General features: G+C 38.3%; 1 protein-coding gene across 3 annotated transcripts in view; it reads left to right on the top strand.

The window, feature by feature from the left end:
* The window catches only part of LOC137027096 (tyrosine-protein phosphatase non-receptor type 1-like), a 30,535-nt gene extending 19,943 nt beyond the window's left edge, over positions 1-10,592 (top strand). Inside the window, exon 10 of one of the 3 annotated variants that reach the window (XM_067394914.1) lies at positions 9,013-10,592. In XM_067394914.1, coding sequence (XP_067251015.1) covers positions 9,013-9,047 — 35 coding nt within the window. In that variant the 3' untranslated portion in view covers positions 9,048-10,592. Of the gene's footprint in view, positions 1-6,930; positions 8,793-9,012 lie in introns of those variants that run through there. The other 2 variants (XM_067394915.1, XM_067394913.1) reach the window with 2 other exon arrangements.
* Positions 10,593-14,417: the final 3,825 nt, after the last annotated feature.

Below are 14,417 nucleotides of genomic sequence, written 5' to 3'. Positions count from 1 at the left end.
TGCTCTTTGTGTAGCTGTTAAGCATACTAATTACATGCGTAAGTGGTAAACGTGATATGCGGAGACACAAAAATGCAAGGTCTAGAAACTTCTTTGAAGTTGAACACCGCATATTTTCGAACACTGTAGGCCTATGTAGTACAGCACTGTTTTGGAACAAAGAATCAGTTTAAAATTATGAAAAATACAATTTAACCCATTATGTGTATGCTATGTATTTTTATTTGAAGGGATGCATCTTTAGGGGCCTACGTACCGCTCAAAAGTTTGGGATCGGTAAAATTTTTAATGTTTTTAAAAAGTTTTGTCCGCTCACAAAGGCTTAATTTAATTAAAAATACAGTAAAAACAGTAATATTGTGAAAAATTATTACAATTAAAAATAACTTTTTTCTCGTGTTGGCAAAGCTGAATTTTCAGCATCATTACTCCAGTCTTCAGTGTCACATGATCCTTCAGAAATCATTCTAATATGATGATTAGTTCCTCAAGAAAATTCAGCTTTGCCAACACAAGAATAAATTACATTTAAAATATTTTCAAATAGAAAAGTCATTTTAAATTGTAATAATATTTCACAATATTACTGTTTTTACTGTATTTTTAATTAAGTAAATGTACCCTTGGTGAGCAGACAAAACTTATTTTAAAAACATTAAAAATCTTACCGATCCCAATCTTTTGAGCGGTAGTGTATATACACACACACACACACACACACACACACACACACACACACACACACACACACACACACACACACACACACACACACACACACACACACACACACACACACACACACACACACACACACACACACACACACACACACACACACAGAGAGAGATCAGGCATAACATTATGACCACCTTCCTAATACTGTGTTAGTCCCACTTTTGCTGCCAAAACAGCCCTGATCCGTCAAGGCATGGACTCCACTAGACCCCTGAAGGTGTGCTGTGGTATCTGGTACCAAGATGTTAGCAGCAAATCCTTTAAGTTCTCTAAGTTGTGAGGTGGAGCCTCCATGGATCGGACTTGTTTGTTCAGCACATCTCATAGATGCTCGATTGGACTGAAATCTGGAGAATTTGGAGGCCAATTCAACACCTCAAACTTATTGTTGTGCTCCTTAAACCATTCCAGAACCATTTTTGCTTTGTGGCAGGGCATATTATCCTGCTGAAAGAGGCACCAGGGAATACCGTTTCCATGAAAGGTAGGTACATAGTCTGCAACAATGCTTAGGTAGGTGGTACATGTCAAAGTAACATCCACATGGATGGCAGGACCCAAGGTTTCCCAGCAGAACATTGCCCAAAGAATCACACTGCCTCCACTGGCTTGTCGTCTTCCCATAGTGCATCCTGGTGCCATGTGTTCCCCACGTAAGCAATGTACAAGCACCCGGGCATCCACGTGATTCATCAGACCAAGCCACCTTCTTTCATTGCTCCGTGGTCCAGTTCTAATTCCCACTGTTGGCGCTCTCGGCAGTGGAAAGGGGTCAGCATGGGCATCCTGACTGCTATGCAGCCCCGTACGCAACAAACTGCGATGCACTGTGTATTCTGACAGCCTTGGCCACCCATGACCCTTTCCCTTCCTTGGACCACATTTGATAGATAACCACTGACCACTGCAGACTGGGAACACTCCACAAGAGCTGCAGTTTTGGAGATGCTCTGACCCAGTCGTCTAGCCATCACAATTTGCCCTTTGTCAAACTCGCTCAAATCTTACGCTTGCCCATTTTTCCTGCTTCTAACACATCAACTTTGAGGACAAAATGTTCACTTGCTGCCTAATATATCCCATCAGTGTTATTCACTTCACTTGTCAGTGGTCATAATGTTATGCCTCATCAGTGTATATTACATATTAATATTTTATTATATATATATATATATATATATTTTTTTTTTTTTTTTGCTTATTAGACCATCTTGCCATCATCTTAGCAGCATGCTTGCATTAAACTCAATTGAAATCAATTGCAAGTTAAGTCCCTGTGACATTATTTGAGTGGTTTGTAAAGTGATGCCTGTAATGCTTTAGTCTATGTTGACAGTCGACAGCAAGGCAGCTCAGCTCAGTTGGAACCCACCAAATCCCAGCATGAACTGTGTAACCCTCAGATTATCTTCATATGTCAAAGTAAGGTCAGTGTTTACAAACTGATCATAAAATTTTCCCATTATGACTGGAGTAAAGCAGCTAAAATATCTCTCGAGTTCCATTAGTGCACTTGTTTATGCTTAAGTAAATGGAAAAAACCTGCTTCTGGCCATTGTTTTGGGACGCTTGATGGTCTGTTTGAGGGCACCCCTCAACCGCATCTTGTTTTTTTGAGGTCGGTATCCTTGGCAACAAGCGTGTGCTCTGTAATTTCCTGTTTCTATGTACGCTGTGTGCGCATGCACTCCACTCCGTGTCACTGCAGAGTTTACGTAAACAGCTAAGCTCGGTGCTTCCCCTTCTTTACGACTAGCGCTTCCTTCCTCGCGCACACACACACATATACTTGCAGACATACGCAAAAGACCTCAGTGCAAATGACCTGCTTAAAATTTGAAATCTTCCACAAGTGTCCTATCGTTCACCACCTTTACATCACAGTCGTCATATTGACGCTTTGTGCGATCGAGGGGTGTTTTCATACACGGGACATAAAGTGCAAAACAGCATGTTCTCAAACACTGTACCCTCTGGTTTTCAAAGTCAGGCCTGCTGACATCTTGCAGAAAAACAGCATCCGTATGAATTATGTGTGTGTTTGTTTTCTCACCCATTAGTCTATTTCAAATTAAATGCAATTTAATGTTTTAACAGGGGTGCCTTATGGACAGGGTGAATAGGGTGAGGGCCTTCAAAACTTCAGGCCACAGATAAATATTACAAACTGACAAATAGGGGCCCCTCAGCACATTCAGAACAAGCTGACTACTGGGGCCCCCGATTACCATTTTTAGTTTTCTAATGTTAGCTTAAGAAAAAAAAAAAAAAAAGCTGTACAGCTTGTCACCTTTAAAGTTCCCCTGAAATGAAAATGTAATTTTTTTTAGCTTCTAGTATGAATATGTTAGCCTTAAGGTTATGAATAAGCTGGTGTGTTCCAAAACAATGACAGAATTCACATTTAGGAGGTATAAGCATTCAAATCTTAGTCTCTCAAATTCGCTAAATTACAGGTTAAATTACGTCAATACATTGAATAATGCTGCGCCTCAGTGGGCCTTTAAAGGGACAACTTTGTACCTTATTTACCCATAGTAGTACCTAACGGGTACAAATTATGGTCTTTAAGGTACTAAATTGCACCTTTTATGGGTAGATAAGGTACAAAGTTACAAAAGTTGTTTTTTCTGAAAGTGTAGGGTAAAGGCCATGACTCGAGTAAGATGATGTAAAATTTCAAGAGCCCTGTTGTGTACCCTCTTTGACTTTGTCGTTTGCATCATTTTTGTTTTTCTTCTCTCGCATTGGTTCGCTAAGCTGAACAGCCAGTCGGAGTGATCTATCTAGCTGACTGCCCGACACAGATTCAACATGCTCAGTTGGCCAAAAAGCCACCCACGGGGTCTGACTCGACGGGACCAACAATGCAGAACACACTGCAAAAACTGAGCTTACAGACACTCAAGGACAACCCAGCTTTGGCTGATGGTTTTCTTAGTGTGTGTCAACCTTAAAGGGATAGTTCACCCAAAAATGAAAATTTGATGTTTATTTGCTTACCCCCAGCGCATCCAAGATGTAGGCTTTGTTTGTTCAGTAGAACACAAATGATGATTTTTAACTCCAACCATTGCAGTCTGTCAGTCATATAATGCATGTCAATAGAGGAGCACCATCTGAGAGTAAAAAAAAATTGCACAGACAAATCCAAATTAAACCCTGCGGCTCGTGACAACACATTGATGTCCTAAGACACGAAACGATCGGTTTGTGCGAGAAACCGGACAGTATTTATATCATTTTTTACCTCTAATACACCACTATGTCCAACTGCCTTGAGCATCCGGTGTGTGAGGTCTGAATGCACTCTGACGCCAGAAGTGATCTCTCGCACTCATTGATGTATACGCGCGAGAGAGATCACTTCCGGCATCAGATCGCGTTTTCAGATCTCACACACTGGATGCTCAAGGCAGTTGTACATAGTGGTGTATAAGAGCTAAAAAATTATATAAATACTGTTTAGTTTCTAATCGTTTCGTGTCTTAGGACATCAATGTGTTGTCACGAGCCGCAGGGTTTAATTTGGATTTGTCTGTGCATGTTTTTTTTTTTTACTCTCATAGATGGTGTTACCATTTCAATGCATTATATGACTGACAGACTGCAACGGTTGGAGTTAAAAATCACCATTCATGTTCTACTGAAGAAACAAAGTCACCTACATCTTGGATGCCCTGGGGGTCAGCAGATAAACATCAAATTTGCATTTTTGGGTGAACTATCCCTTTAAGGGGTCTGCCCAGTATGTGGGACAAAGACATGCCTAGGGGCCTCATGGGAACATGATTGGGCCCGGTTCACACATCAGCATCCTGGTCTTTGGTGTTTTCGGCCATAGAAGCCCTAAAAAAGGTTCTTGGGTCATTGTCAGGCCACCCCACTCATGTATTTTTTTTCAGTTTGTTATATTTTCCATTCTGTTTTTGAGTAAAACATGACTAAACTTCTTTGAGAAGACATGACTCAGCAGCTTTCCTTGCAGGTACAAAGACAAAACCCACAAAGGTCCAACACAAAATCATGTTGTGGTTTCCTCCTTGTAATTCATTGAGGGATCTTTCCCAGATTGCATCAGGGGCATCTGTGAGCCACATTAAGAGTTCAAGCGGAAAATGTAATGCAATCAAAATGCTGATTGTAATGACATTTTTTGTTCAGTTGACTCCTTTAGTGTTTACTGGAGTTTAGAGCTTTTGGTATAAACTCATTGTTACCCAAATTAATCTGTCTATCATGATAAGTTACTCTGCTTTATAACACGCACAAACACAAAAGTGCTGTAGTATTAGCATGAAGTATTACTGTGTATGCATAGCAAAGCAGTTTCTGTGCAATGGAGTCCAGTCAACTTTGAAGAATATTCTTCTAGCTAATTTCTGAGTCATGTGTCTGGCTGTAAAGGGTGTGTCTTGAGTTTCAGGAGTGTTCAGTAGGGCAGAGTGTGTTTCTGAGATCTTAGACTGGCTTTGTTGTATTAATATTTCCTCCTTTCAGACAAAGTAAGATTAAACGTAAGTAATCATAGGGGTTTTGTGCTCAAATTTTTAAAATGCTACATTTCCTTATGACACTCTGCATCATAATGCACAATACAGCTTAGCACTGCAGGAAGTTGTAGAATCTACTTGGAGTCAGAAAGAGAGAGAGAACACAAAGTCAAGGCCTGACCCTATGGGTGTAATCATTCTTTAGGTTTTTAAAGTTCAAAAGCATACATTGTAAAGAGGGAGGGATCTCCAATATTTAAGAGCTTAACAAGCCAATATGTCACCAATTGTGTCCTTAGTGGTCTTCATCCAAAGTCCACTCAAATGTTTGTGAAGTCACCCATTACTGACCAAGAAGTCAACAACTTGTTTCTTTTCAAGCAAATATAAACGAACACTCAAATCTTAAATGTAGGCCTAAATTCTTTTTATGTGTTGTGATCGCATTTAAATTTCCATCTATTTGGATTACACAATTTTAACATAAACTAATACAGTTAATGTGATGCATATTTGTTGGCCATACATACATGAAACACTTAAAATTTCTGTAATACTACTTTTAATTTCTTTTAAACACACATTAACCAGGTTTATATCATTATCAATCAATCCAGTTTGTTTCAAACTCATACTGAATATCACTTTTTCCACAGCCATGTTCATACTTTTTAACTGAATAAATGTAATTTTCACAATAAACAGATACATTTTGAAAATATGATTATTTAAATTGTTGGGGATAAACAGTTTAGGACCCTTGAAACCAGATATGTTGAATAAAGACCCGGAGTCAAAGTTTAAAAAAAGTGGATTCTGGAATCCACTGCCACTTCAAAATAAACCCAAACATGCAAATAGTTAATAAACTATGAAAGTCAGTTTGAGTCATACATGTTTCAGTTTCATTTATGTATGTAACAAAGTTTATTAATTTGTTAAAACTAGTCCAAATAAATGGAAATTTTATGTAATTCAAAAGCATAAATCCTAAATTTAGTTCTAAATCTTTTTTTTTTTTTTTTTTGTGCATATTTGGTGATATAAAGAGGATTAAAAACTATATTTATACATTTTTTGAAGATAACAGTGTGTGGTGTTTGTATCCAAAAACTTTCTGGTTTCTAAATATGGCTCAGATCCCTCCTTCAATTTATATGTATAGGATTTTTTTCAAGCTATTTTATCACCTACCAGGTGAAATCTCCTTTTAAAAGTTAGAGCACTTCTCACTTCAACAAGCTGCACAGTTTTATGTCTGTATAGCACAAGTTACACACCAGAGTTTATTAGTTAGACTTAGTGGTTTTTAAAATCCCTTCATATGAGCACTAATAATAGTGATACTTGCTAATAAAACAACTTGAAGGAGATGCATCGGTCATTAAATGCACACAGCAACCTTCCCTGCTCATGTTATCAAGAACTGTCGTCAGTTAAATTCTGACTTGCATCTTTTTTCCTGCACTCTTGCTCTCTTTGCGTTCTCTTGTTCACATTATCTCTGCAGGAAGGAAGAGATCCAATATAGTGATGTGGGTTGAGTGCCACGGTCTGTTTGTGAGACAGTTAAGATTCCATCACGTGAGTTTAAGAGAGGTTATTCATACGTACATGCACACGCAACCAATATCAGTACCCTCTGAGACTGACTGGCCTATTTTGAGCCGCCTGCACTGATTGTCTATCTCATGTTTAGAGGTGAAGAGAGCAGATGCAACCTTTACGTTGGAGCCCCTCGCATATTCGGCTATGGAGAGATGGCAGATGGAAATAAGCGTTTGAGAAGAAGAGAGTGACAACATAAGTGCGAGGAACCAATCTCTTCAAAAAAGCACTGTATAGTTTTGGGCTACTGGGACAACAGAAAGTCTGAGGCCTCAAGCAAAAAATAGATCAAAGACACAATGGTCTTACAAATGCTATGAGATTTAGTCTCAAACTATATTAGATCAAAATGTTCATAACTCATGGACTACTACTTGTTAAGGCAAATATCTCTATAATTATTGCTCATATTTAGCCCTGTGATTGTGCAATGAACATGAATGATACCTTAAATCATGTGGCTTACTATAGAAGAGGAGTGCTATTACTTATCTAAGCGCTTAGATTTATGAGATTTGCCTAGGGGATAATAAATGAGTTAAAAAAAATCAAAAAACTTAAACTACCATTCAAAAGATTGGTGTCAGGAAGATTTTTTAAAGGTTTTTTTATTAAAAAAAGTCTCTTGTGCTCACCAATGCTGCATTTATTTGGTTAAAAGTACAATTAAAAAGTATTGTGAAATATTATTACAGTTAAAAGTGTTTTCTGTTTAAATATATTTTGAAATGTATTTATTCCTGTGATGTCAAAGCTGAATTTTCAGAAGCATTTCTCCTCCATGATTTCAGTGTCACATGATCCTTCAGAAATCATTCTAACAGGTTGATTTGGTGCTCAATAAACATTTCTTATCAATGTTGAAAACGGTTGATGCTGTGTAATATTTTTGTGTAACCTGTGATACTTTTTTTTTGGTATTCTTTGATAAATGCAGTTCTCTTGAACTTTTTATTCATTTGAAATAGAAATCTTGTAACAATATACATTGAAGAAGAAACCCACGTAATATCTAATGACCAGAATATCACACAGACTTGTAGGTGGGCTGTTTAGACTAAGCAAACCCCTAGCAACCATAATGCACTAAAAACCACTTAAGACCTTAGCAACCACAAACAATGCCCTGTCAACCACCCACAGCACACTGTGATATTGGTGGTAAGTTTTGCGCTGGTAAGCACCGCTCAAATTTTCTTCAGAAAAACTATGAAAATCTAGTTAAATTTTCTGTTGATTTCTGTATTTAACATTGTGATTTTTTTGATTAAAGAAAACAGAACTGGTCTTTGTGTTCTCAAGCTTATATTTCACACACTCACACATTTGCATGTGACAACAACATGAGTGTTCAGTTCATGATTGATTTATATTTCAATTTTTTCTCAAATAATAGATATTTATCAATCACACCGATCTCCAAGATCATCTTTGAAAATCCAAACATGAACATGACATTTCTGCTTAACAGGCCAGAGCCTTAAAGGCACAGTTTACCCAAAAATGAAAATTCTGTCATCATTTACTCATCCTCATGTCATTTCAAATCTTTCTTTCTTCTACATAACGTTTGGAACGAAATGAGGATGAGCAGAATGTTTGATTGAACTTTACCTTTAACCATAAACAATTGCTCTCCAGGTAGTGGTAGCATAGTGATTAAAGGGTTATTCACCCAAAAATGAAAATTCTGTCATTAATTACTCACCCTCATGTCATTCCAAACCCGCAAAACCTTCGGACACAAGTTATGATATTTTTCATGAAATCGAGAGCTCTGTGACTCCTCAATAGACAGCAATTTGACCACCACTGTCAAGGTCCAGAAAGGTACTAAAGACATTGTTAAAATAGTAAACAGTGGTTCAACCTTAATTTTATGAAGCAACGCTGCAAATATCTTAATTCGTGTTCCGAAGTTGAACGAAGGTCTTACGGTGTGGAACAACATGAGGGTGTGTAATTAATGACAGAATTTTCATTTTTGGGTGAACTAACCCTTTAAGATCAACAAACTCTACAAGTCTGACCAATTTAGATATTAGTGTTTAGCACTAGTTTTATAGCATGTTAAAGGATGAAGTGGGTAATTATGACACCAGAAAGTGTGGCTAGTGATGTCCGCAGTGGCCTTATCATTGTTCTGTTCTATTCTGTTGTTTTGCAACAACAGGAAGGCTGTCAATTACTCAACCATGTCCTGCATGATGCGAGCGGTACGACCCAACATCGTGGCGGTCGTCGTGAGCCACTGCGCAAGCGTCAGAAGGCAGAATAGCAGAAGTGCAACAGTGTCGAAATCTGGGCCAGTGTCCTGCTGGGTCATGGCTCCACCTCTTACGGCCACTGTGGACGCCTGAGTTCCCGGCAGCCGTGCCGCAAGGACCCCGGATGTTCACAGCCAGCGTCATTCACTCGAGCCCAGGAGAAGGACAAGAACGGTGACAAAAAGATCGAGAGAAACAGGGAAGTGGTGGATGAATGAAAGCTTTTGCCATTGGTACATCACAGCACTTTCAAACTGCTGACCTCATCCCCGCCCTCAAACCTACTTTTCCACTCCGAGTAATAGACCACAATGATTCTATATTCCGCTTGCAATTTTTTTCTTCATTTAGAGGGTTAAAAAGTATAATTGGACTCTTAATAAGCCTGATTCAGATGCAGGTTCTAGTCGGACCTAAACCACATCTCAGTCATGTTTCAACTCTCCTGGTGCTTATGCAATATAGTGTGCAAATAGAGGCAAAAAAATCAAATCAAATAAAAACTAACAAAAAAAATTGTATTCCTGTCTCGTCAAAAGTGTATTCCAGAGTGTATTCCTGTTGACCCGATGTCTTTTGACCATTTTTTCAATCAAAAATTAATAATTTTCTAGCTTCACTCATGCCAGACTACCATAAAGGTGACGTTGACCACTTGGGAAGGTGTCAGAAACTCATTGACTATTAATGTGTCTGCCAGGGATTGTTCACCTTTGATATGTTGGCCTTGTTTGTTGCAACAATGGTGTTGTTAATATTTAACCATGGCATTTTATATTGGGACAGTATCAGCTAGCCTTTTTGAGACAGCCTGAGAAGTTTGTTTGCAATGTGAACCATCTTAGAGAAATTCTTTTCTTTTAAAATGTGTTTTCAAGGAAAAGATCATTTAAGGGAAGTGAGAGGACAACCACACACTAAAAATATGCAGAGGAAGCTGGAATCTGTTTGATTTAATTGAAAACATTTGATTTTGGCATGATTAACATTTCAGCGGCAAACTGTAATTCTAAAGAAGCAGAAATTGACCAAGATAAAATAGCTGAAGGCCATATGAGCAGGTAAGATGCATGAGCGCGTGGGATGAGGGCTTGCCAATCCAGTGTAGGCTGGATCATATTAGTATCAGCAGGTCGGCTGGCAGCATGACGCAGCGATTCGTTTACTGACAGACGTTACACTATTGACGGTAAAATCCTGCCTGGAAGCGGGTGGGGCATCGCTCTCTAGTAAAAGGGGAAAAGAAACTTGTAATCCTGACATTGGAAACCCCTGTGTTAGCAATCAACGGTGCTCAGGAGACTGGGACATAAACTAAATAAACAAAGCGAACTGGAACCGAAGCTACACGACGATTTTAAATGATGTAATATTTTAAAATGCGTAATGTAGTTCACAGTCACTAAGTATTATCATTTGTTTGCCACCTTCTGCTTAGTTTGGCATTACCAAAGCAAACATCTCATGAAAAGTAAATAAAGTACAGAGAAATCTTATTCAATAGATTCAAATAGTGTATGGTATGTTTTTGTCGCCTCTTGGACTCTTATCCTAATATTCATATATAAAATATTCACATATCAGATGTAGATGGAGTCAAGTTTTGTTGGACTAAAACAATTGTATTACGTGAGAGTATCTAAGACGGCAGTACGTTACACACAGAAGCACACTTGCATGCACAGATGGAGAAGGAAGTTGGAAGTGTTGAGCAACTCAGATCCTCCTGCACTATAGGACGACGTTGTGAAATACACTGTTCAAAACAACACCCTTTTCCTCCCTTAAGCGATCAGTTTCTCACTGTTTTACAGGTTCCCCAAACATCAAACTAAATGTCAAACTAAACTTCTCAAGCAAACTGCGAGTGTGGTGCAAGCAGCATGTAGGCGATTCATTACGAAAGACAACAACTTAATTCACACAATAGGTGAAATTATATATCTATGTTATATAGATATAAAGGGGTTGGACAATGAAACTGAAACACTGTAGTGTTGGAGGTTTCACACCTATATATGCACGGCCTTTTGGCCGATCTTCACTGATTTTACATTCCACCAGTAAGAGCAGAGTGTGAAAGCTGAATTAGCACAGCTGTACGTAAAATATCGCAATCATCACAACATAATGGGAGATGCATCTGAGTTCAAAAGAGGACAAATTGTCACTACGTGTCTCTCCTCCATGATTTCAGTGTTACGTGACCCTTCAGATATCCTTCTAGGCTGATTTGGTGCTCAAGTAACATTTCTTATTATCACAGTTGGTGCTGCCTAATATTTTTGTGTAACCTGTGATACATTTTTTCAGGATTCTTTGATTCATAGAAAGTTCAAGAGAACTGCATTTATTTGAAATAGAAATCTTGTAACAATATACATTGAAGAAGAAAACCAAGTAATATCTGATGACCAGAATATCACACAGACTTGTAGGTGGGCTGTTTAGACTAAGCAAACCCCTAGCAACCATAATGCAATGCCCTGGCAACTAACCACAGCACCGTGTAGTCTTGGTGGTAAATTTTGCGCTGGTAAGCACCGCTCACATTTTCTTCAGAAAAACTCTGAAAATCTAGTTTAATTTTCTGTTGATTTCCGTATTAGGAATGTGGTTCTTTGATTAAAGAAAACAGAACTGATCTTTGTGTTCTCAAGCTTATATTTAACACGCTCACACATTTGCATGTGACAATAGCATGAGTTTCCAGTTCGTGATTAATTTATATTTATCAATCCCACTAACCATCTTTAAAAATCCAAACATGAACATGTACATGACATTTTTGCTTAACAGGCCAGAGCCTTAAAGGCACAGTTCACCCAAAAATGAAAAGTCTGTCATAATTTACTCATCCTCATGTCATTCCAAATCTTTCTTTCTTCTACATAACACAAAAGTTTTTGAATTTTTTTTTTGAAACATGTCTGTCTTTTTTCTGTCCATAAAATGACAATTGTATTCCATTGCATAGACAAAAACAGTTTGTGTAGAACATTTTGTGTTCTACAGAATAAAGTTATATAAGTTTGGAACGATATGAGGATGAGCAGAATCCTATATCAGAGTTCAAAAGAGGACAAATTGTTGGTGCGCTTCTCACCGGCTTGTTTGTGACCAGGACAGCAATTTTTTTCAGTGTAATGTCGGCATACCACCACATAGGATGAACCATATCCAACAGGAGTAACTGTTGATGCAAGAGTAAGCTGTCTGAAAGGTACTAACCCGGACCAAAAAACCCAAAATCACTGCATTAAATGCACACCTCAACTCTCCTGTTGCCAACAAAACTATTTGTCGGGAGCACCACACAGTCAATGTTCATGTATGGGCTGCTATAGCCAAACCTTTGGTCGCTCATGCCAATACCAAATGTTGGTTTCATTGGTGCCAACATTGCAAATCTTGGGCTGTGGACAATGTGAAACATGTATTGTTCTCTGATGGGTCCAACTTCACTGTCTTCCCAGACTGTGGGAGTTACGGTGTGGAGAAGCCACAAAAAGGATTAACTCCTGGACTATTGCTGCCTGGAGTGAAGCACAGGGGTTGATCAGTGATGGTTTGGGCAGTAATATCAAGGCATTCCCTAACGTGCACTGCCAAAGACTACCAAACCATTCTGGAGGACCATGCGCACTTGTTTGCTTCAAACTTTGTACTCTGAAGTCGGGGCTGTGTATCAGCATGATAATGCACAAATATTCACAGCAAGTGATGGTTTGCGGAACATGAAAGTGAAGTTGAACATTTCCCATGGAGGCCTGTACAGACCAGATATTAATATTTTTTTACCACTTTGGGGTATTATGAGGAGCAAGTCAGAATACTTTTTCCTCCACTTAGTGACCTGGCCACTGTTCTGTGAAGGACTTGTATCGGTTATTCCAAAGACAAACTGATACTGTATTGCCTGCAAAAGCAGGCCCTACACCATAATATTAAATTTTTTTATGGTCTAAAACCAGTTGTTTCAGTCAGTTTTATATAAACATACATACATTTACGTTGTTTGGCAGCCTTTCCTTGAAATGATGTTTGTGGTTTTAGTGATTTTCTATCTGCTCAGCTGCTGCGTATGTGGTGTAAGACCACAGTCCTTCTCACACACAAGAGGAACATTAATTGTAGAAGTTTAAATGCTGTTGATCACAAGTTAAGATTACCCACTGATACATAATTTTAAGCCCTCTCTCTCTCACTCTCCCACCTTCTATTGTCATGGTGATGAAACTGTTCCTTGTCTACCTACTTACTCTCCTCCCTGACTGACAGGTCATTCAACCTGTCCATCAGGTTTCATTTCCTCCTGCAGGACTCAAACGGTCACACCTCAACAGCAGTTTCCCTCTTACCAATGATGAAATCCCAACAATAAATTTCACATGAAAGAAAAATTAAGCAAGTCTGGTATGTAAAAATGTTATGGCCCGGTTTCACAGACAGGGCTTAGGCTAAGCCAGGATTAGGTCTTGGTTTAATTAGGATATTAACATACACTAGAAAAAAACATTACGTGTGCATCTTGAGGCAAAACATTGGCAGTGACATATGTTAAGATCTGTCAGTACAAGTTTCTTTCAGCTCAAACTTTAGTCCAGGGCTTAAGCCTCGTCTATGAAACCGGGGGCAAATGTATTAAATGTAATATATGTGTGTGATTTCATTTTTAATTAATTGAATCAGGTCCACCTTGGCAAGACTTAAAATGTTATGGCTTCATATATTATCATAAATATAAATATATATGCTTATATGTTGTGTATCAGTCATTCGTGTATTTTATTTATTTTATATTTTTTTGTTAGACAAGAAAAAAGGTGTAAATTAATTATTTAATTCAATTAAAAAAAGCATTTTTAAGTCAAGTCTCCTGCCTGAGGTGTAAATAACAAATCAGTTTGTACATGTTGATTAAATCCACCTCATATTGATCCATTTCTCTTTCTATCTAAATCCTCATTTTCACTCAAATCAAACCTTATCTCTGCTTGTTTGTCCATGACAGTATGTTTAATATTTAGTTACAACTCACCATGACATGATTTCTGTTCAGTAAACTGAGTGTTTGTATGCGTTTGTGTGTTTTGAGGGTCTAGAAAGTTCAGCGCTTATCTAGCCTTGAACCGGAGTCTTCAATGGACCGCTGAACTCTTTGGATTGTTGACCCTGCCTGTGTATTTTAGATAACTGTACCTCTAAGTGACTCATGAACACAGATTTCAAAAGATCTCCAAAAATCCAGTCAGGAGATTTCTATCAAATAGCTGTAAATGAGTATTGTGTCTTTGTGTGTATATACAGG

Source organism: Chanodichthys erythropterus, chromosome 9 (genome assembly GCF_024489055.1).
Source record: "Chanodichthys erythropterus isolate Z2021 chromosome 9, ASM2448905v1, whole genome shotgun sequence".
NCBI lineage: Eukaryota > Metazoa > Chordata > Actinopteri > Cypriniformes > Xenocyprididae > Chanodichthys > Chanodichthys erythropterus.
The sequence above is the reverse complement of the archived record's forward strand: the minus strand, read 5'-3'. Positions and strand labels throughout refer to the sequence as shown.